Source organism: Rattus norvegicus, chromosome 5 (assembly GCF_021556685.1).
Source record: "Rattus norvegicus strain SHRSP/BbbUtx chromosome 5, alternate assembly SHRSP_T2T, whole genome shotgun sequence".
Lineage (NCBI taxonomy): Eukaryota > Metazoa > Chordata > Mammalia > Rodentia > Muridae > Rattus > Rattus norvegicus.
The window spans coordinates 140,554,803-140,576,421 of NC_141538.1; the positions used below are offsets into that span (position 1 = coordinate 140,554,803).

Below are 21,619 nucleotides of genomic sequence, written 5' to 3' on the forward strand. Positions count from 1 at the left end.
AGCAGGAGGGGAGCACAGTACCCTCTGTGAGAGCAGGAGGGGAGCACTGTACCCTCTGTGAGAGCAGGGAGGGAGCACGGTACCCTCTGTGAGAACAGAAAGGCAAGGTTCCATCTGTGAGAGCAGGGAGGGAGCACGGTACCCTCTGTGAGAGCAGGAGGGGAGCACAGTACCCTCTGTGAGAGCAGGAGGGGAGCACTGTACCCTCTGTGAGAGCAGGAGGGGAGCACAGTACCCTCTGTGAGAGCAGGAGGGGAGCACTGTACCCTCTGTGAGAGCAGGAGGGGAGCACGGTACCCTCTGTGAGAGCAGGAGGGGAGCACGGTACCCTCTGTGAGAGCAGGAGGGGAGCACTGTACCCTCTGTGAGAGCAGGAGGGGAGCACGGTACCCTCTGTGAGAGCAGGAGGGGAGCACTGTACCCTCTGTGAGAGCAGGAGGGGAGCACGGTACCCTCTGTGAGAGCAGGAAGGCAAGGTTCCATCTGTGAGGGCAGGGAGGGAGCACGGTACCCTCTGTGAGTGCAAGAAAGAGAGCATGGTACCCTCTGTGAGAGCAGGAAGGGTGTCAACTGGAGGAAGGAATGCACTGCAGGCCTTGTCCTCTGCATTTACCCTCCCCACCTAGCCAAGCAGAGCACCATCCCTGTTTCCCGATGGAGTTCACCTCATCCTAGGTTTCTCTGCTTAGAGAGGGCTGGGTCACCTTTAATCAGGCAACCAAAGGGAGCTACTGTGACCTTGCTAGTGAGGGTTTAAACTATTTGCTCTGGGTACAGAGAAAGCACAAAGTGTTCACAGAGCAGTCTTGGAGTCTACTATTGTCTCTGCCAAAGAAGGGTGTTCTTTCTCTGGGTCTCAGCTTTTCCATCTCCAGGGAAAACCTCCATATCCTAATGTTCCATTACCCAGGCCCCTTAGCTCACTGCTCCCACTATCACTGAAGAAAGGTCTCCTTTCTATGTCCTGGACTGGCCTGCCCTTGGTACTAAGAACGCAATTCTTTAAGATGCGCAAGTAAAGGCAGAAGCTGCTCTTGGAAAGCAGAGATCCTATGTGTGTCTCACTGTCTTGCAAGAGTGACACAGTGACAGTCGAGCAAAATGGTCCTTCCCTGCAATATTTATTAAGGAGTTTACACATACACAGGAGAAAGGCAACCAGGCGCTGTGGTTCCCACACATGACATCTCTGAAGCAAAGTTTTCTTGTTTGAATTTTCAAGTGGAGTGAACAACGGCCGAGAGAAAGCTGTCCAGGCCCTCTGCCTCTTACACCTGGAGAAGGTGGGCATCAGCACTCAGACACGAGGGCACAGAGACTGGCAGATGGGAAAGGGAAAAGAGAAGGGACCTACCAATGAGACGGCAAGTTTTAAACTGTAGGACAACCTGGCAACAGTTTAGGCTGCTGATAAATTAACTCCTCTCTGCTGTAAACCTAGAACTATAAAAACAAAAACACACCCAGAGCAGATGGGGAGGTGGCATGTGGGATCCACACATCAACACGCACACAAGCAGTTGAGCTCTGCGTTTCCTCTGAGGGGCTGCTCTTCTAGCCACAGGGCCAGATCTGGCTCAAGGTAGGCAGAAGGCGGGGAGGGGAGATGTGTGTGTGTCTGTGGGGGACATTCGTGGAGTCTCTGGTGCTAATAAAGGCTGACGACTGAAGCAGCTCCAGATCCTGCAGCACTCAGAGTGAGTGGACTGATATTTCTGCCCATCTTCATAGGAAAGGCTGGCCTCACTCCAGGGCCAGGGCCAGACTGACCCAAGACACAGGACTGTCTGACTGCAGGATTTCCTTCATTCCTGAAAGGCTGGGAACATGATGGCTCCCTCTTCAAGCAAAACTCTCAGAGCTTAGAAACCGCTTATAACAAATGAAGACCTTTTCTACTCTCCACTCTGCCAAGCACTCATTCTTAACAGACCTTTCTGAGGGTCTGAGGAGGCTCAACCTCAAGGGGAGATACTGAGCAGTGTATATGTTCTCCTGCAGTTCATGTGCCCTCTTCTGCCAATAATCCTAAGGTGCTGGTGCTGGGAGGGTCGGGGTCGGGGTCGGGTGGGAGGAGATCCGGACAGTCAGGGGACAACATAAAGCAAGAGAGAGGTCTATGACGCTGGGAAGGGATGGACTAGGCAGAATGCCAAACCGCATATGACTTATGATCAATTTCTAAACCAAACAGAGAGAGGTAGGAAAAAGGGAAGGGGAGGGCTGGGAAAGAAGAGGAGGGAGGAAAGCAAGGGCCGAAGAGAGTGGCAGCCATACAGGTGCTTTGCTTTTATTTCCACATCTGAGGACTGAGAGTCTGATTGGCTGCCTGGCCATTTCCACCGCCCATTGACTGTCCATAGCTCATCATGCCGTTGGCTCCGTAGAAGTTCATCCCAGCCATCTGCTGGGTCATCTGAAAAGGACAGGGATTTCTCAGATTAGGCCACGGACCTTAGTCAGTGAACAGAGCAGGGAGGAGTCCTTCTGTTTGTGGGAGGTAAGAAGGACTCCTGAGTCCAGCGAACTTCTCTTTTCCAGGCCCTCTCCTCAGAGCCTCACTGAAGGAACTGCTGTCAGCTGGCCACAGCCTTGCCCTGAAGAGCCCAGAGACAGACTCTTGCTACCGTACTCCGCCTCATCGCCAGCAGAGGGCATCACTGCCCGTGTCAGTGCTTGTTTGGGAAGCTGGGGCGATGGGCCTCCTACTGAATAAACGAAGGAAGAACAGGGGCAATAGCCTGCATCTTCCATTTATGACAGCCAGAGAGGCTGGAGAGTGCAGCCTGAGTGGGACAGCAGCTCCTTTGTGCTGTTTGGTTAAGACAGGGTCTCCCTGTGCCTTACTGACTGGCCTGGACTCACCTTGTAGACCAGACTTGCAGTGATTATCCAGCTCTGCCACATGAGTGGCAGGCACTAGGAGCAGCACAGAGAACTAGGATTGGGGACATGTGCTATTACGCTGGCCAGCAGGGACTTCCTTGTAATGAGATTGAAAGACAGACTGACAATCTTAAGTCCCCTGAGCACAGTGTGTTTGCTATATAAACGAACTCTTGTTCTCCCATCAACTTTTCAAAAGATTTCAGTTTTCCTTAAAGTTGAAAATTAGGTAAAAATTGGAAAAATAATACAACAAAATCCATGTTTCATCTTTAAATTTACGAGCTGTTAAAACTTTCCCTGATTTGTTTGTGTACACATCCATATGTATGTGTGTGTGTGTGTGTGTGTGTGTGTGTGTGTGTATATATGTATATATATATATATATATATGTGTGTATATATATATATATATATATGTGTGTATATATATGCATGTGTGTATATACTAAACCTTACTGCAGGCGTCACACCACTCACCCCTGGAAGTCAGGAGACCTCATGAGAATGAACACTTTCCCAAAACCACACGGTAGGTAGCATACCCAAGAAATGTCACAGTGCTGCCGCAGTCCACACTTCCGTCTCAGTCCTTTCCTCTCATGTCAGCCTGGGTGTTGACTTCTTTTTTTTTTTTTTTTTTGGTTCTTTTTTTTCGGAGCTGGGGACCGAACCCAGGGCCTTGCGCTTCCTAGGTAAGCGCTCTACCACTGAGCTAAATCCCCAGCCCCGGGTGTTGACTTCTTGTTTAATGTGTGACCCACAGGCTTGTATAAGGGGAGATGTACGGAGGTGGCCCCGTCAGGGAATGTTCTTGTTTTTAAGTCAAAAAGGTTCCCAAGAGTTAAAGTTGGCTGCTGTGCATCAGTTCTCCAAATATCATAAAATGGATCTTCCTGTTGGGCAGGCATAGAGCACGCCTCTAATCCCACCACTGGGGAGGCAGAGGCAAGCAGATCTCTGTATGTATGAGTCTGGTCTACAGTGTGAGTTCTAGGACAGCCAGGATACACAGAGAAGCCCTGTCTTGAAATAAAAGAAAGAAACCAAAACAAAAAGGCTTTCCTCCTCCTACCTCATACTTGCCCCCCCACTCTTGCCTTTCCAAGTTACCAACCTAGACACGTGTGTTTTCTTTCAGGTTCCATGTCTGCGAGGCCCCGGTTAACCAGAGCTCTGCTCTGCCATGCCTTTGGGCTACTCCAGGTAGGCCTCCACCAGGGTGGGCCTTTCTCTTTCTGGGTCAGTCACCTCTAGGCCCTTACCCCCTGTCTTCTTTTTGCAGTTTCTTCTGTGGTGCTACCTCAGTGGTGTAGGATGCTCCTGGGCCTAATACCATGTTACTGAAGTGTGGGTTGATGTCTACATGCAGGTGAGGGCGGGCACGAGACAAGGTAAGGCCTGTGATTGGGCAGTGAAAAAGAAAGGCAGGGGCAGAGTTTTTGAAAGGCAGCAGAGAGAGAGGAGGAGAGGAGAAGATGGAGGAGGAGAAGGATGACCCACCCCATGTGGCTTTAAATAGCCACAGGTAACTATGAGTATCTTATAAGAGATGGATTATTACAAGACAAATTGTCTTATCTAGGTGGGCAGTTTATATCAATATCAATTGGCTCTGAGTTTATTGTGTAGACATTTTGTGGAGTGAGAATTTACTGATATAAATCTGATTGATAAATTACAAGTTTCTAGAGTTTTGATTTTACTGGGTTGCTGGGAATGTGAGCAAAGTCCACAGCAAGAGAGCCTCACGATAGGCGGTCTCTATATGGGACTGGTGTGGCAGCCGCCAGCCTTGGGAATTAAATGGATGGCTGCTGATAGGGCTGCCATGCCCGAGATTGACGCAGGGCTATGGAGATGCTCTGATTGCCCTAGGCCAGAGAGTCTGCCGAGTCTGGCTGAGTGAGATGAGAACACCTTGCTGATGCCATGTGGCCTGACAGTGCCAGTGATAGCATGGCTTGGTGTCTCATTTCATATTTCTTAAAATTTACCCCAACACTGAAGCCTGCAATAGTGGTTTTATTTGTACCCCTTGCTTGTCTGTAGAGGTTTGATTTTGTTTTGGGGAAGTTGTAGAGAGACTCAGACTTAGTTCCTATAGAAACTCAGGAATCCTTAACTTCAGCCAGGCCTTCCAGGGAAATAAAAACAAGGTATGCCTCTGGCATTAGCTTGTCTGTATAAAAAAGCTTTGAGGGGTAAAGGAGTGGCGCCAGGTCAGACACTGAGGACAGCTCTGAAGCCTCGTCCCAGGTACAATGAGGCTGCTTACCTGAGTGAGGTTCCACTGCAGTTGCTGAGCTGGCTGAACGCCGTACACAGTCTGGGGCATGGCTGCCATGCTCGCCATGTAGCCGGCCTGCTGAGTGGTCATCATCCCGCTCGGCACGCCCGCCATGGAAGCCTGCATGCCCCCCATATAGCCTGCGGGCATGGCCATGGGGGTGACCATTCCAGAGGCTCCTGGGTGAGCTACCATGCCGACTGGTGGGGGCATCATGCTCCCCATGATGCTGTTAGGTGGTGTAACCCCAGGGAAGCTGGGGTACGCTGTGGGATATGCCATCTGAGCAGGAGCCATGAACATTGCTGCCAAGAAAACACACATAAGGGTCTGTAAGAGGAAAAGACAAAGTTAGCCCAGATACTTCAACCTGTTCCTTTCCAGGAAGAAGTTCTCCCGTCATTCAACTTGGAACCCTGGTCTCCACAGCAGGGCAGCAGGAGACATTCCTACAAGACTTTCTGTGGTTCTCACTGGCCTCACTCTGATCTAGGTGTTACCGTTCAGAGGCTGACCCTGACCTCGAACTGATGGCATTATATCCATCTGCAGATATATATATATATTTGCAGCCTCTTCGGCAATGTCATATTCAAGTTTGTTTTATACATGATGTGCTTGACCTCAGAGTTAACTAGTCCTTGTCATAACAAAACAATTTCTTTTATAAATTAGCATGCAGTGGAACATGTTTCTTTACAGCATTTGTTATAAACACTTACTTTTGGTTGATTCCCGTCCCCCCATACACTCTCTGGATCCCTGCTGTGCCCTGTGCCTCCCCCCTCCGTTCCCATGTCACTCCTGGTACAGCCTCCCCTCTCTTCTCTTAGAACCTCCCCCCCTCTCCTGGGCCCCTTCTGTTTTACTGGACTCTAGCCACAAGTGCTGTCTTATATATGGATTCTAACCATAATTTTTGCACGTTTACCTATGTGAGAGTAAAATTATACCTGTGGTATGTGTATTTCTTAGCCTGGGTTATCTCACTTAACATAATATTTCCACTTCTATACATTGTTTTCAAATTTCATTTTTCTGTACGGTTGAGTAAAATTCCAACACAATAAATAATTCTTGCACGTTTGCTCTCAAGTCTCTCCCTGGAGCAGGTCTAAACCTTAGAGACTCTACCTTGGGCAGGCATTTGAGGCGTCTGGGATCCATACAGTGACAGGATGGAGTCCTTGGAGAGCTGTTTCTTGCCTGTTTCTTCTGACTTGCTCCCCGGCTCTGGAAATAGGTTCAGGTTTTCAGGGACAGAACCAGCACTCCCGGCAGTTGGCATGGAACCTACAGCCTAGTGCACAGAAGGCAGCAGGACAATTAGACTGGTCCTCTGGGGGAGAACCCTTCCCCTTTCTCTGCTTCTAACACTTCTGATAAGAATTCATGGCTCATGAGCCAGCTGTGGTAGCTCATGACCTTGGAGACTGAGGCAGGAGGCCAGCTGCGAGTCTGAGGACACTTGGGCTACACAGTGAGATCTAGGTTAACCTGCAGAACACTGTTAAAGTATGAAACACTGAAGGATAGGGGAGTAGAAAAAGAAAGAAAAGAATTTATGGCTCATGTTAAGTCAGCATCTTCCTGAAAATTTTATCATAAAAAGAGCAGATAAGCCTTTCGAGTTAAGCTCTGGTACAAAGCTTTGTTCTTTAACAAAACAAAGAAACAATGTGACTTGATAAGGAAAACAAAATAAAAATAACCCCAAAATGATGCAGCATGGAGAACTGAGTTTAGTCAGTGCACAGACTGAAGATAGTTGCCTAAGAAATATTCCAGAAACAACTTCCATAGCTAAGTGTTCCTCATCTGAAAAATATCCATTTTGTAGAATTCTCGTGGAAATATGAAAGTATGAACAAAATATACAAAATAACACAGACACTATTTCTGGGACATTCCTCAAATAAGAGCAAGTGATATTCAAGTCTTCCACACCCACAACACCTTGGGAGTGGGTCTGACCAAGCAGTTCACCTCAAGTATCAGCCTTAACAATATGACAGCCCTGTGACACTGGCCCATTCAAATAGTCACTCTTTGAGGACAACAGACAAAATAGAATGAAGCAGTAATCTTGGGCTGTAACAAGGTAACACAATGCCAAAGAGAAAAATCAAGAGAAACAAAAGTTCAGCCCTACCAAGGAAGCAGACCTGATTCTGTGATTCACTATCAACTTTTCTGGAATCCTCTTTAATTCTGAGGCATACAGAAGGCTTACCTTTCTGGAAACTGAAGAAGGGGATGGAACAGAGGCCAAAAGATCTAGATCCTTTTCTAGGGCATTGCTGGTCTTACTGTTTGCAATAGAGCAGGCCACAGGAGCATCTGGGAAGAAAAGCAAAATTAAACACAGCCCAGACATGAAGACCTGTCCTCTATGTGAGACAAGACCACACAGGCTCCATCTGGTCTCGGCCCAGTGAGCCTGGATAGGGTTTTTAAACAGAAGCCTCACCCCACATTCCTACCAGGGCTTTGGAGTAGGTTACAGCTTGCTGTCAGAGGGCTCCAGAAACTCAGGCCTGAGGGCCACATCAGGGCTCAGCTGAGTGGCTGGTTTCCTCCTGGCTACTAGAAGGACAGGTGTGCAGGACTCACTTGCAGAGATAAATGGGGTGCGAAATTGGAGCCCTGGTAGTCAACAACCTGAATCAGCAGCAGAGACCAGATGGTACAACCAACCATCAATGCTGTGAAACAGAACAGCTTTCTCCTTACAAGAGGCAGAATCAGAACCACCAAGGGAGAACTGCACGGTAACGCCCACTTTAGAAAATGGCTGCACAGGAGCAGTGGCTGTAGCTGAGCATAGGAGAGCGGCAAAAGGCTCAGAGGTGTTGTTTCATGGAATTGCCGACTTCTACTGAGGGCTTGGTATGAAACTGAAGGCCAGGAACCGCAGAGGTGACCACAGCATCTCAAGCAGACACTGAGTAACAACAGCCAATAGTTCTGCACACGACATTCAAAGGTTACACAACCTGTCCGGGATCCCTGACTGTAAGTGGCACTGTGGGGACTGCTGCAAAGGCCATGCTCTCTCAGCCACTGCACTGAGCTGTTGCTCTGAAAAAGCCCCAGTGAACACTGAGTAACTGTTCAGAAATAAACAGGAAGGACACGAGCAAGTGACTTCAGTGAACACAAACATAGGCCTTGACTCCCAGGCTTCCTAGAGTGGTTGAGAATTCACTGAATTTGCAAGAATACAAGAGTTGAAAAGCCTAATTCTTACCAAGGCCCAACAAGTCCATGACAGGGGCTGCGGATTTCGGGGAGCTTTTCCGAGGTAGCTGTGCGTCTTCTTTTTTCTGTGGCTAAGATGAAAAAATGTTATAAAAAAGAGCAAGTGGCTGTTCTTGACACCCCCACCCCCACCACTGTAAAGCCACAGGTATTCTTGTGGTGTGGCTGTCTGTCAAAGACAGTCACTAAAGAAACAAGACTCAGGAAGTGCCAGGAAGCATGAGTGCATGAACGGAATGTGAGAAGCAGAGCCCTGGTAAACAGTGCCCTCGTTGGCTTGTTTAGCTTTTTAGAGGGGCCTGACCTCAGTATGTGGGAACTCGACACCTTTCAGTTTATTCTAAAGATCACTTTAAAGAGGTCTGACTACTCTGCCTTAATCAGAATGGGCTGGTTTCACAGATGAGATTCAGTGATGTACAAGATTTTTCCTTAAGCAATAGTGTAAAACTGTCTCTTGAGAAGGGTGAGATGGCTCAGTGGTTAAGAACACAGGCTGATCTTGAAGTCTAGGGGGACACAATCCCTTCTTCTGGTCTCTGCAGGCACCAGGCACACATGTGGTGCACATATACACATGCATTCACATACATAAAAATAAACAAGCCTTTAGAAAATAAAAAAATTGAAAATCTTTTCTCTTATGATCATAAGCCCCTAGAGAATCTACTATACGGCCATAGTGTGTGCCACGGGAAAGGGGGCATGACCTGACTTGTGGACTACTTCAGCCTGCAACAGGGAAATAAAGTAAGAAGTCTGATGAAGGCTAACACAGAGGGAACATCTGCTTAGAAGGATCGCTTGGCACTGCTGGGACATGTACCCTGCTGAGAAGGGAAAGAACGCTCCCACACTTCCATCTCACCTCCTGTCACAGAGAAGAGCTATAAGCCAGATGTAGTGTGGCACACTCCTGACTTCAGCATGTGGAAGTCTCTGAGTTCAAGGCTAGCCGGACTATAGAATGAGTTCCAGGGCTACATAGTGAAAACCTCTCTCATTAAAAAATAATAATAAAATACAAAAAAGGAAGGATAGAAGGAGAGGAAAGGGAGAGATGGGGTAGAAAGGGAAAGAGAAGGGAGCAGGGGGTGCTACAGAGTAAGAGCAAGAAGAGCAACAGAGCACATTAGACAGCAACTGGCAATGGGCAAGCAATCGGTGCTCTCTAAACGTGGGCCTTTAGTCCCAGAGCAACAGTGCAATATGGTTTCAGACCCACTCACTGCCATGAAGCCTCCCACCACTGTCCTCCTCCCAGATATGTGGGCATGGGAGCACCCACACGGTGAGAAGCCCCCACTTACCATTTTTACTTTCTCAAAGACAACGGGTTCCATCTTTTTCTCTGGAGCAGGCTCACTTCCTCGTTTCCACTTATCATCCTTCTCTTTCTAAAGTGATTGAGCAGGACAGTGATATCTTAGCATTAGCACAATCAGTGTTTCAGAGCTACAGTCCAAATGCAGGCAGGGCAGCGAGTTCACCAGAGGTTCTGATGCAGAGATTCAACCAACTTGGTGTGTGGTGTGAGCACTGATCTTCCTCATTAGCCTCCGAACTGAATGAGGCAGATTTCACATTTTAAGGGCTCACCACTCTTGAACTCTGTAATACAGATTACTATCTAGGGAAGTTTAAAGTTGCCACCCATTTGTACCCTCTATCTCCTATGTGTTATACATAACTATATAAAGCCAAATGATCTCAAAAAATAAATACTAAAGGCAGGAAGGTGGTGGATGTCTGTAATCTCATCATTTGGAAGACTGGGGCAGGAGTATTTTGAATTTGAGACCAGTCTAGGGTATATAACAAAGGCCTTCAAAACAACAATCCCCATAAAAGAAAATCCCTTTCAGTTTTTGTTGCTCTTTTGAACTCTGATCCTCTGCAAAAGCATCAAGTGCTCTTAACCACTGGGCCCTGACTCTGGTCTTTTTACCTCTATTTTTTTAAAATTAGGAAACAAAGCTAGAGGCTGGGCATAGTGACAACTTGCCTGCACTTAAAAAGTTCACAGGCTACAGAATGGATTCCAAAACAGCCAGGGCCATACAGAGAAACCCTTTCTCAGAGGGGGAAAGGGGAGGAAGGAGGGAGGGGGAGGGGAGGGGAGGAGAGGAGAGACAGAGAGAAAGGGGACTCAGTGGTTAAGAGCACTGGCTGCTCTTCCAGAGGTCCTGAGTTCAATTTCCAGTAACCACATGGTGGCTCACAACCATCTGTGATAGGGTCTGATTTCCTCTCCTCGTATATGTGAAGACAGATCACTAATATACATAAAAATAATAAAATATATATTTAAAAAAGAAAGAAAGAAAAGACAGAAACAATCCAGCAAGGGCTTGGTGGTGTAGAACCCCAACTCTTGGATGTGAAGGCAGGAGATGTACTAACGATCACAGAAACCCAGACAGAGCATGCACAACATGTTAGAAGGTTTGCAGGGAGGCTAGACTTTGGTTATGCCTCTGAAGAAGGAACACATCCAGATCAGTCACTGCGAGACAATGAGGAAGCATGAGCTCTTCCTCTTAATTTTCATATTTCCTGTAAAAATAGCTTTTCATCACAATACTTTGTCTTTTTGTGTATAATGTGGCACTGGAATACAGAACGCTATTTCCTTTTTGTCTCTGGTTTTGGAAGTAGAGACTAATGTAGTCAAGGCTGGCTGCAAATTTACTACGTAGCCAAGGTTGACCTTACACTCCCGATTCTTCTGCATTTACATCTGAAGCGCTAGGGTTACAGATGGGCAGGCGCCATTGTGCCCAGCAGAGCACTACTTACACACTGAGGTTAAGCATCTGTCTTTTTTTTAAAACAGACCTTTGAAGGGAATATTGTACACCTGGAATACCAGCTCTAGAAAAGCAGAGGCAGGCAGATCTCTATGAGCTTGGGGTTAGCCTGGTTTACATAGTAAATTCAGACTACCCAGGGTTTTATAATGAAACCCTGTCTCAAATATGACAACAAAGCAAAACAAAGCAGACCCCAAACAAACAAAAATAAGAAGCAGAATTTGGATGGGGCCATACCTCAGCAGAACACTACCAATGTGTACAGCACCTTAAGTTACATCCCTAGCACTGCACACCAACCAAGTGATCTCTTAACAGAGCCAGGTACTTCTTGTTTAAAACAAGTTGTTTTCATTCAATGAATGTTCTTCCCTTCTTTATGCATATGTGTGTCTGTGCATGCCAGCACATGTGTGTGTGTGTATGCATATGTGTGTCTGTGCGTGCCAGCACATGTGTGTCTGTGTGTATGTGTGTATGCATATGTGTGTCTGTGTGTGCCAGGGCATGTGTGTGTGTGTGTGTGTGTGTGTATGTGTGTATGCATATGTGTGTCTGTGCATGCCAGGGCATGTGTGTGTGTGTATGTATATGTGTGTCTGTGCATGTCAGCGCATGTACATGTCTGTGTTTGTGTGTGTGTGACACAGAGAGAGAGAGAGAGAGAGAGAGAGAGAGAGAGAGAGACACTAGGCAGATTTCAAACTTGTGGCAATCCTCAGTCTCCAGAGGCTGGTATTACAGGTATGTGCCATCATCCTGACTGCTAAAATTATCCTTTTTATTTATGAGGCTGGAGTCTGAAATAACGATTAATTCTTGTTTTAACGAGAATGAAAGAACATCTTAGCATAGCAAATAAAAAAATGCAAGTCTCGGTATTTCTTTCCCATGTGGAAACTCTTGTGGGTGGGGCTGCCCTTCTCCATCTTCCCACTCCCTCTACGCACCCTCTGACCTCGTTTGATTTTATACTTCATAAACTTCAGCGCAGTGAACACAGCTTTTATTCACAAATAAAATAAAATATGTGTGCTTTGGTTCTAAACTCTTTTTTAAAATTATGTGTAGTATGTGTGAAGGGTTATGCTGTGCATGTGAGTGCAAAGTGCCTACAAAGGCTAAAGAGTAGGATCCTGTTGGGTCCTGTGGACCTGGAGTGCCAGGCTACTGCGAGCTGTCAGCGTGGAGGTGAGAACTGAGCTCTCATCCTCTCACAGAGCACATTATGACTGCCGAGCTACCTCTCAGGCCTGCCAAATTCTTTTGGATGGTGCTCTCTGGGGTTAATTCTTTCTTGGAACACTTATGTTAACTGACAAGCCTTTTCCCCCCAGACAATGGTGAGGAGACCTTCATTTTAAGTTAGCAAGGAATTCCTTTCCCCTAACTACTGTACCACCTTGCCTGCTGAGACTCAGGAGGGTCTGCCCTTCTCATACCCTGTCAAATATCCATCTACAGCCGGTTCCAGTTAGCTTAACTTCTGTTATCTGGGAAGGCTTTTCTGGTGGTTTTTTTTGTTTTTTGTTTTTTTTTTTTTTTTGAGACAAGGTTTCCCTGTGCCCAGCTGTTCTGGAACTTGCTCTGTAGACCAGGCTGGCCCCGAACTTACAAAGATTTGACTGTATATGTACGTGTGCATAGGTGCACACACACACACAGAGATACAACTAAATAAATAGGAAGGAATGTGGAGTCAGATGTGGGAGACACTTATATCCCCAGGACTTGGAAAATAGAGGCAGGAGTTTGAGGCCAGGCTAAACTACATAGTAAGACCCTGTCCCAAAAACTCAAAAAAGGAGGAGGGAGGGAAGAAAGAATTTGGAACTGAGAAGTAGTAGCACTTCTCAGTGTAGATCAAGGCAAAGAATCCTCTGATGATTGTCCTGCTGTCCATGAGCTAGGTCCAAAGCATGCTCCATATCATAGCCTTGACACTGGCTTTTCCTACTTTTACATCTATGTATGTGTTTGTTTGTTTGTTTGTTTGCTGTAAGCTGTAGTTTGTTTATTTATTTGAGACAGGGCCTGACTATGTAACCTTGGCTGGCCTGAAATTGGTATGTAGACCAGGCTGGCCTCAAATCCAGAGATTGCTCGTCTTGGATGGCATTAAAGTGTGCACTGCCATGACAGGCTACTTTCACATTTATTAACTGACCATTTGGGACCATTTGTTACTTCATTGGAATTTTGTTTATAAAGTGGAAATTTCAGTTCTTCCCTGGTCTGATTAAAAAGTAAATTATTAGTATAAACAAAACTTAGAGATTTACAACCAACCCTAAGGACATTGATGTCCAGACTTCGGTCCATATATTTCTTCTTCTCATATTTATCTCGAATAAATCCTTCAACAGCTCTGCAAACACTTATTAAGGATGAATCAAAGAACGTGTCTCCATCAGTGGGAATATAAAAGATCAATTTGTCCCCCATGGCAATGCTCTCCCCTTTCCTCCCTGCCTGGTTTCCCCGAGTAGGACTCCTGCTTCTTCATATATAGTTTCCCTTCCAAAACCTTGAAATCACTCCTTCAAGGTTACTGCAGGAATCACCACTTCCTGACTTTCCTTTAGAGTAATGACAACAGCAAGTGGGGCTAACCTTCACTGAACACAGCGACCGCTGTGGCTGACGCTGGGGAAGAAATCAATGGTCTGTTTTAAGGCCCTTGATCAACAGACTTCAAAGGCACCTAAAAGCCTCTCAAAAATAAGCTTAGGCCCTGCTGCCAGACTCTGATTGACAGACCTCTGTCACACAACAGGCCCATGTCAAACCCTAAAAAGTAGTCTGCAAAGTTCCTTGAGAAATACCACCTTCAGATGGGCTTGCTCTGTGTTTATCAGCCCCTGCTGAGGGAATGGAGGAAAAACTATATTGATAAACCAGTCAAGATATTTAAAAAGCAGTACCAGTTTTACCAATTGCCAGGGTTTAACAGAGCACAGTAAGCCATTCTTCTCATCAAACAATAGTGCCAGAGATTCAGAAACTGTTGGAGCTGTCACTCTGTGTAAGCACTCACAGTGAAGTCACTGCGGCCCTAATCCCTTAGCTTTCCTACTTGATGCTAGATGATGGTCCCAACATCAGCACACAAGCACTTTTTTGTTTTGGTTGCAGTAGAAAGAAAAACCGAAGTCTTTGGCTAATCCATGCAGAGATGGCACAGTCTTATCTCAGGCCTTGAAGGTCGCCTGGCTCTCCCCAAACATCAACACTGCACTCAGCTCTCACTCCAGAAAGGATATGGGTCTATCTGAGGTCGCCGAAAGGTCTCAGGAAGGTAGGCTTCATAGAGTCGGTTTGCTTTTCCATTCCCCATCTCTTGCATGCACTGCAATGAAAGAGAATGCAGAGAAAGGAGGTGAGTCCAGGAGCACCTTCCTCTCGCCCAGTCCTTCTACTGTGCAGATGAAGAGCCAGCTTCAGGGAGTAGCGGAACAAGGCTTAAACTCGTGGGTCCTGCTTCCCCATTTGGTCCCCACAGCGTCTCATCTCCATAAGTTACTTCAAGTTTTTCTTTTTTCCCTGTCTGTCTGGGTGTTGCTTTCTAGCATACAGCTCTGTGCATCATGTGTACCTGAGGAGGCCAGAAAAGGACATCTCATTCCCTGGGAGTAGATAGTCTCTGATTCCCTGAACAGGTTTGGTTTGGTTTGGTTTTTAATTGAAATATGTGTCTAATAAGACACAAATAATTCAGGAATAAATCATTTGGAAACCCAAGCTACGTAGCTACAGCTATCCGTCAGGTTTCTACAGGGCCAGCACTAATAGACGCTGTAAATTACAAGTTAATACAAGTCTTTTCTTTAGCAGTGATAATTGAACTCAGGGCCTTATACCTGGTAGACAACTGTTTTACCACTAAGCTACGCCCTCAGCCCTTCTAAACTTATAATTTTATTTAACTTACTTAGTTCTGTTATCAATAAATGTGTATTTTCCATTTAGCATTTATTATTTTCTTTTAAAGATTTATTCATTTATTATATATAAGTACACTGTAGCTATCTTCAGATACACCAGAAGAGGGCATCAGATCTCATTACAGATGGTTGTGAGCCACCATGTGGTTGCTGGGAATTGAACTCAGGACCTCTGGAAGAGCAGTCAGTGCTCTTAACCGCTGAGCCATCTCTCCAGCCCTCTATTTAGCATTTAAATAGACCTCTATGCTGGTTAGTTTTAATTTTCAACTTGAAATCATATGGGAAAGGCGTAGCAACGGAGGCGTTATCTAGACCTGACTGACCTGTGGGTGTGACTATGGAGAACTGTCTTCATTGTTAATTGGTGTAGGAAGACCTAGCCCCTTGTGGGCGGTACCGCTCTCTAGGATCTGCTCTGCCTGTTGGTGTGATGTGATCAGCTGTTCAATTCCTGACTGGATTACCCAAATCAGCGGCTTGTAACCTAGAGTTGTGAGCCAAATAAACCTTTCTTTCCTCATTTACGTTGCTTTTGTCAAGGTGTTTTATCACAGCCATAGAAATGAAACTAGAAAAGAAATGCCACTCACCATTTTAGACCTACAATGGTCTGTAAGTACAGTCTGAGATCATTTCTAAAGGCTCTTGTGACACAAATTAAACAAAACCCCCTATTTCTACCATTAACTTTAGCAAGTGGTTTTCTTTGGATCCTCCTTCCTTAATACCCCTATCCCCACCCCATCCCCATCCCACCCCCACCTCACCCCCAAAAAAGGAAGGAAAAAAAAAAACCTTCAAAAAGGGTTTCATAGGAGGAAAATAAAGAACAATGAAGTTGCACTAAAAAGCAGACCGTAGGCTATGGGGTTTATGTGTCACCACCAGGCCAGCAAGCTGACAGCAAGCTAGATGTATGCATGCGTTTTAGCAACATAACATCATGCTAAAGCTGGAAGCACAGCTCAGTGGCACATGTATGTGAGGCCTTGGCTCAATCTCTAAAACAAGGAAGAAAACGAGTAGTCTGTGATTTGGAAGGGTTTGGTTTGTTCTTTTTAATGCTGGGGATCAAACCCAGCAGACTTCCTACAGGCTAGTCAAACATTCCCTCACTGAGTTATATACCCTCCAGAAGGTGTTTTTGTTCCTTAGTTTTAAATGGCTGCCTACATCTAAAACTACAAGTGCTGTAACTGTAAATGTCAGAAGTCTCACCATCTTGAAAGAATAATAATCTTATCTGATAGAAAAACACACCTATAATCTCAGTTCTTGGGAGGCTAAGTACAGAAAGTCAGAGGCCTGCCTGTCCCAACAACAATGAAAATAGCAATAGCATATAGTATATACTGGGTATAGAAGCACATGCTTTTAATACTAGCACTCAGAGGGTAAAGACAGGGAGACCTCTGAGTTCTAGGCCAACCAGGGATAGCTACCCCATGAGACCCTGTCCCAAATAAATAAATAAAATAAAAATTAGAATTTCACAAATGTGTCTGACAACTATAAGTTTTCCTTTTCCTTTTTCTTCACTTTCATGATCAGTTTAGCATTCAATCTGAAACTGCTCTTACACGGGTACAAGAGAAGCTGGCTATAGCTTTACTGTACCTGAATCTGTTCTTGAGTCCACTGGTCGAGGTTCACTGATTTTACCCTGGATATATGCACCCCCAGATTCCTGTGGATTCCAGCACACCGAATGCAGATAAACACGCCGATGTTCCAGGAGGCCCATCTCGGCCCTGTGAAGAGCAAGACAGAACAGTCAAGTACAGATTATGAGACTGCCCCAGCTCGCCTGTGCTGCTTAGGTTATTAAGCAACATTTCTGCTAAAACCAAATGAGATTTTACTGCAATTACCTTCTCATTTACTTTACTCATTCCTGTAAATCAACGTTTGACTTGCAGTGTACGGTACAGAGGTTTCCAGGGCAGTCACACCGCTGAGCGGTGACCACCACTCTAAATCCAGAACAGTTTTATCACGAAAGTCCCAAACCCACTAGCGGGCACTCTGTATCCCTGCTCCCCACTGACCCTTAGCTCCCAGTCCCCGACCATCACGGGTCTATTTTCTGCCTAGGACTTGTCAGTTTCAGACATCTTATATACATGGAGCTATGTAATGTGCAGACATAGGACAGGTTTTCAGTATCTAATCAGTGCTAAAGTGCGTGTCACAGTACTTGTCACTTGTATGAAGAAAACTCCCAGGAGAGTGGTGGAAAGCCGCATCTAAGTCTCTCTAACCTGTCACCTTACACCAACACACCAACAGTGGAAGACACTCTGAAGGTGAGAGACCTGGACTCAGCTTTCCTCCTAGGAAAACAGATACGTACATTGCAGGCCAGCCAGGCTCACGCTGAACGTACATTGCAGGCCAGCCAGGCTCACGCTGAAATTGAAAACCTGTTATCCTCTCCTCTCCTCAGGCCTATAAAATATGCATCCACATTAACCTAACAAGATCCTCTCAGCTGGGCTGATGTCCCTACTTTACCCAACTACAGAATTATCTAGATTCAGAATTGCCAGATAATGTGGTTACTCGAATGCTTATTGGTACAAAGGGAAATCTCAGATGTCAGTTTTAAAAAGCTGTTATAGAATCCCCCATCCCCCGATGGTTCTCCTCACCCTAATAACATCTCTGCAAAAATCTCCAAACTCTTTCTCATAATTTTATATAGAAAAAAACCTCCTATGACAGTTACCAAAGACTGACTGAGAACCCTGACATAGCTCCTCCCCCATCACTCCTCAGAAACGAATGGCGTATATTTAGCACAGTATCAAAATGAGAGGTTGCATTAGAACGTTGAGGTGACGCCAATGCTGCTGGCTTTCTACAGAGATTAGCAGGGCCTGTGCTTGGAATAAGAAAGTTGCCCAGCCTATGGATTTTGACAGCAGTCTTGATGAGCGAATACTAGAATCTTATAGGAACTCTTAGAAATCTGAATCCAAAATTATTATTAGAAAGATACTATTTTGATTCAGGTAAAATACAGAAGTGGCAAAATACAGAAGTGCTGGAGGTGCAAGTCTTCCTAGTCACCACCAGGGGGTGCTCTCTGCTTGGAGGTTTATTGCTATTCTTTTCACTGGTTTTCTGAAAGATCTTCAGTCTCTCTGGATTCCTAGCTGATTGCACAGTCCTCCACAGACTAAGAGGCACACAAGGGCGCATGTGCTTGTTTCTAGTTGTGGGGTGTCATACAGCTGCAAAAGGAAAGAGCCAAACCAGTGTGAAGGGTCTCTCGTGGTGCTGAACTCCTGTTTTGTGAACAGTTTTCAGAACTACCAAATGATCTTTAAATTTTTAAATGGGGCCAACCAAATATCAATATTTCAAGCTTCTTTGGCATTTTTCCTGTGTTCTAGATTCAAAAGTCTTGAAATCAAGATAGTTAAGATGGGGCCAGTGAGATACTCCTCAGGTCAAGGCACTTGCCATAGAAGCTGAATACCAGAACCCGCACAGTGAGAGAATGAACTCTTACAAACTGCCCTCTGGTCTCTACACATGCCGTGGGACCCCGTCACACACACACCAAAGAAGCCAGCAAGCAAACAAGCGTAACAACATTAACAGCAAAGACGTTAGCTATAGAGAATTAGGCTATCTGCTTCCTGGGTCTAAGAAAGCAGTCTTCAGGCATCTAAATATGAGCATCACTGGGGGCTCTCCAGCCACTCGCAGTATTAAAGTCTTCTGGAAAGGCCCAGAACAGAAGTACAGACAACTAGCTTTCAATAAGCAGCCAGACGACAGCCTCCCCTCCTCTCCCACCCGGCATCCCCCCACATTTTCCCAGTAAATGGTGACACTTCTCGTTTCTACCTTACTCAGCCTCTCTTCCTCACCTGGCCTCCCTGGACCTGAGTCTAAACCAATGGCCTCATGCATTCCAGGCAAAAGTTCAACCACTGCCCTACAACCTGAGTTCTCTTTCAGCTTTGAGCAACTAGACTTATCAGTCACCAACTACATAATCTGTAAAAGACCAAGGGAGAGAGAGAAGTTACTTACAGGCTAGGAGTGGAGCTCAGTAGTAAAGCACTTGCCTAATATGCTAGACTGGATTCAAGCCTCAACACTCTCCCCAATTTACATGACTGAAGATGTGGGGAAATGGTATAATTATTAAAAATACAATCTGTGAAGTTAGAAAAGACTGCAACTCCATTAGTGATTACCAATGTGACCTTCAGAAAATTATACTTCCCAGGCTTCAGTTTCCCCATCTACAAAATGTGTTGAATAACATCTACCTCAATTTGCCTAGAACAGAGGGGAGAACAGTAAGTAACTGCACATAAGAACGTATACAGAGGGAGAATTCTAGAACATATCTCCCATTAATCTCCACTGAAGGGCCAGTCAACAGATCCACACGTGTCTTCCCAACACTGCACAACACTGCAGAATGCTGGGGTGGGGTGGGGTTACTGCAGTTTGTTTTGCTTTTTTTCCATTTTGAGACAAGATCTCACTATGTAGCTCTGGTTGGCCTCAAACTTGTAGTAATCCTTCCTCCTCTGCGCTGCAGTGTGGGAGTACAGGCCTGTACCAAGTGTACCAAGACCTGTCTTCTTCCACTCCCTTTATTTTTAAATAAATTTTATTTTATGTGTTTTATGATGTGCACGATACAGTAAAATATACAAAAATGGTCACTACAGTGGAATGGACTCATTCAGTGTTCCAAGAAACACGAAAGTTTAAACAACTTTATTTCCTTCTAAATAATCTAAAATATAGCACTTAGCCCCCACTGGCTGCAACCCTCTGCACGCAGTCCTTGTCCTTAGGCCAGCACATGCCACCACTCATCCACAGATGGTCCAAACTGCCAGCTTGGATGGGGATGCTGAGTCCGTAGTGTCTGGCACCACTGCTGCAAGGCCTTGCAGCATCTGCCTCCATCTGGTGTCCCTGCAACTGTCCAGAGACATCATCCTGAGATTACGCTTGGAAAGAGGTGATGCGACAATGTTCTCAACAGTTGTGAAGCAAAAGGAGTAACAACTGCCACAAGCTAAGGTGATTGTGAGCACAAGGACCAGGTAAGAGCTGCCAAGCACACCCAACAGGAGCTCCAGCACAGGCTCGGGAGGCACGGACTACTTCACGTTGACACAGAGTCATTATGCAATGAAGAACACAGGAAAACAAAGACGCGTGTAGATTTGGTTGACCAGTTACAAACGTCAAGTGTAGATGTATGTATCCACCTAGTAAGGGAAACTGTGTTTATACTAACTGCACACGCTGATACCTTAGGGCTGGTGGCTCGGTGTGCAATGGAAAGCATGCAAGTGATGTCTGGCTTCTATCCCACTCTGGACAGCATTAGTTACTGCATAAGTGCTGCAGCCTACTGCAGCGTGTTACTAACCCCATGCCCACCAGAGCTGCCAGGGTTAGCAGGTATGTGAGAAGCAAGAATCTGTTCAGTGTATTTAGGACTACTTCTGGCCTGGTTCCTGTGAAGGCCAGAAGAGGATACCCTATTCCCTGGAACCCACGTTAGCGATGGCTGTAATCCACCATGTGGGTGCTGGGTACTAAACCCTAGTCCTCTACAAAAGCAGTAAGTGCTCCTAACCACTAAGTCGTCTCTCCAGCTCCCCCTCTACCTTTTAAAGACACAGTGTCTTTGTCACCCCAAATAGTGTTAAACTCACTGTGTAGTTAAGGATGCTTCCCAAGTGCTGGTACTATAATATGTGTACGACCACCCCAGGTTTTATGTGGTGCTATACATTACACCCAGCCCTGTGACTGCTAGGCAAGCACTCCATCAACCTCTGCCCCAGAAGTTATCCATTTCACCTAGACCATGTCCTGTCTCACCTGTAAGCACTCATCTCGTAGTGATTTTATGGACTGCCTAGGCCTAGATTCTAGGATACAAAGGCAGGGTTTCTATTGCAGCCCTGGGCAGTGAACCTAGCACCTCAGACAGGCTGGGTAAATGCTCTATCTCTAAGCTACACCACCAGACAGTAACGAATTGTCTTCCAGACCCCATCAGGATAATCTCTAAAATCCAAGTCTGTATAGGTCAGACCTCTGACTATTGTCTTCCATGGAGTTTCCTACACAGAGGTAAAAATGTAAACTGGTGTGAATTTCACGTACATGTGTTATACATGTCTCCAAGGGCCTTTTAATTTATTACTACTCTTTTGTTGTTTTGTTATTCTTGAGACAGATCTTGTTATATAGCCCTTGCTGGCCTGGTATTGCTATGTAACCTGGGCTGCATTCCTCCTGCCTTGGCTTCTTGAGTCCTGAGATGAGAGGTGTGTACCAACTACCTGGCCTCCAAAGTCTTGTGTGTCTTCCCATGCCTAGACACAGCTCCAGCTTTCTTTCATGCCCTCAAGACTCCAGCCTAT

The 21,619-nt window shown here is 45.8% G+C and overlaps 1 protein-coding gene across 3 annotated transcripts in view; it reads right to left on the bottom strand.

Moving 5' to 3' along the window:
- Positions 1-1,104: 1,104 nt before the first annotated feature.
- Positions 1,105-21,619, bottom strand: part of Smap2 (small ArfGAP2) — a 46,383-nt gene continuing 25,868 nt past the window's right edge. For 2 of the 3 annotated variants that reach the window (XM_087548313.1, XM_087548314.1), the window contains 9 exons: positions 16,815-16,948; positions 14,513-14,599; positions 13,540-13,617; positions 9,748-9,834; positions 8,427-8,508; positions 7,410-7,516; positions 6,311-6,476; positions 5,165-5,481; positions 1,105-2,416 (listed from right to left, as the gene is read on the bottom strand). In XM_087548313.1, coding sequence (XP_087404439.1) covers positions 2,291-2,416; positions 5,165-5,481; positions 6,311-6,476; positions 7,410-7,516; positions 8,427-8,508; positions 9,748-9,834; positions 13,540-13,617; positions 14,513-14,599; positions 16,815-16,948 — 1,184 coding nt within the window. In that variant the 3' untranslated portion in view covers positions 1,105-2,290. 3 annotated transcript variants of the gene reach the window in all.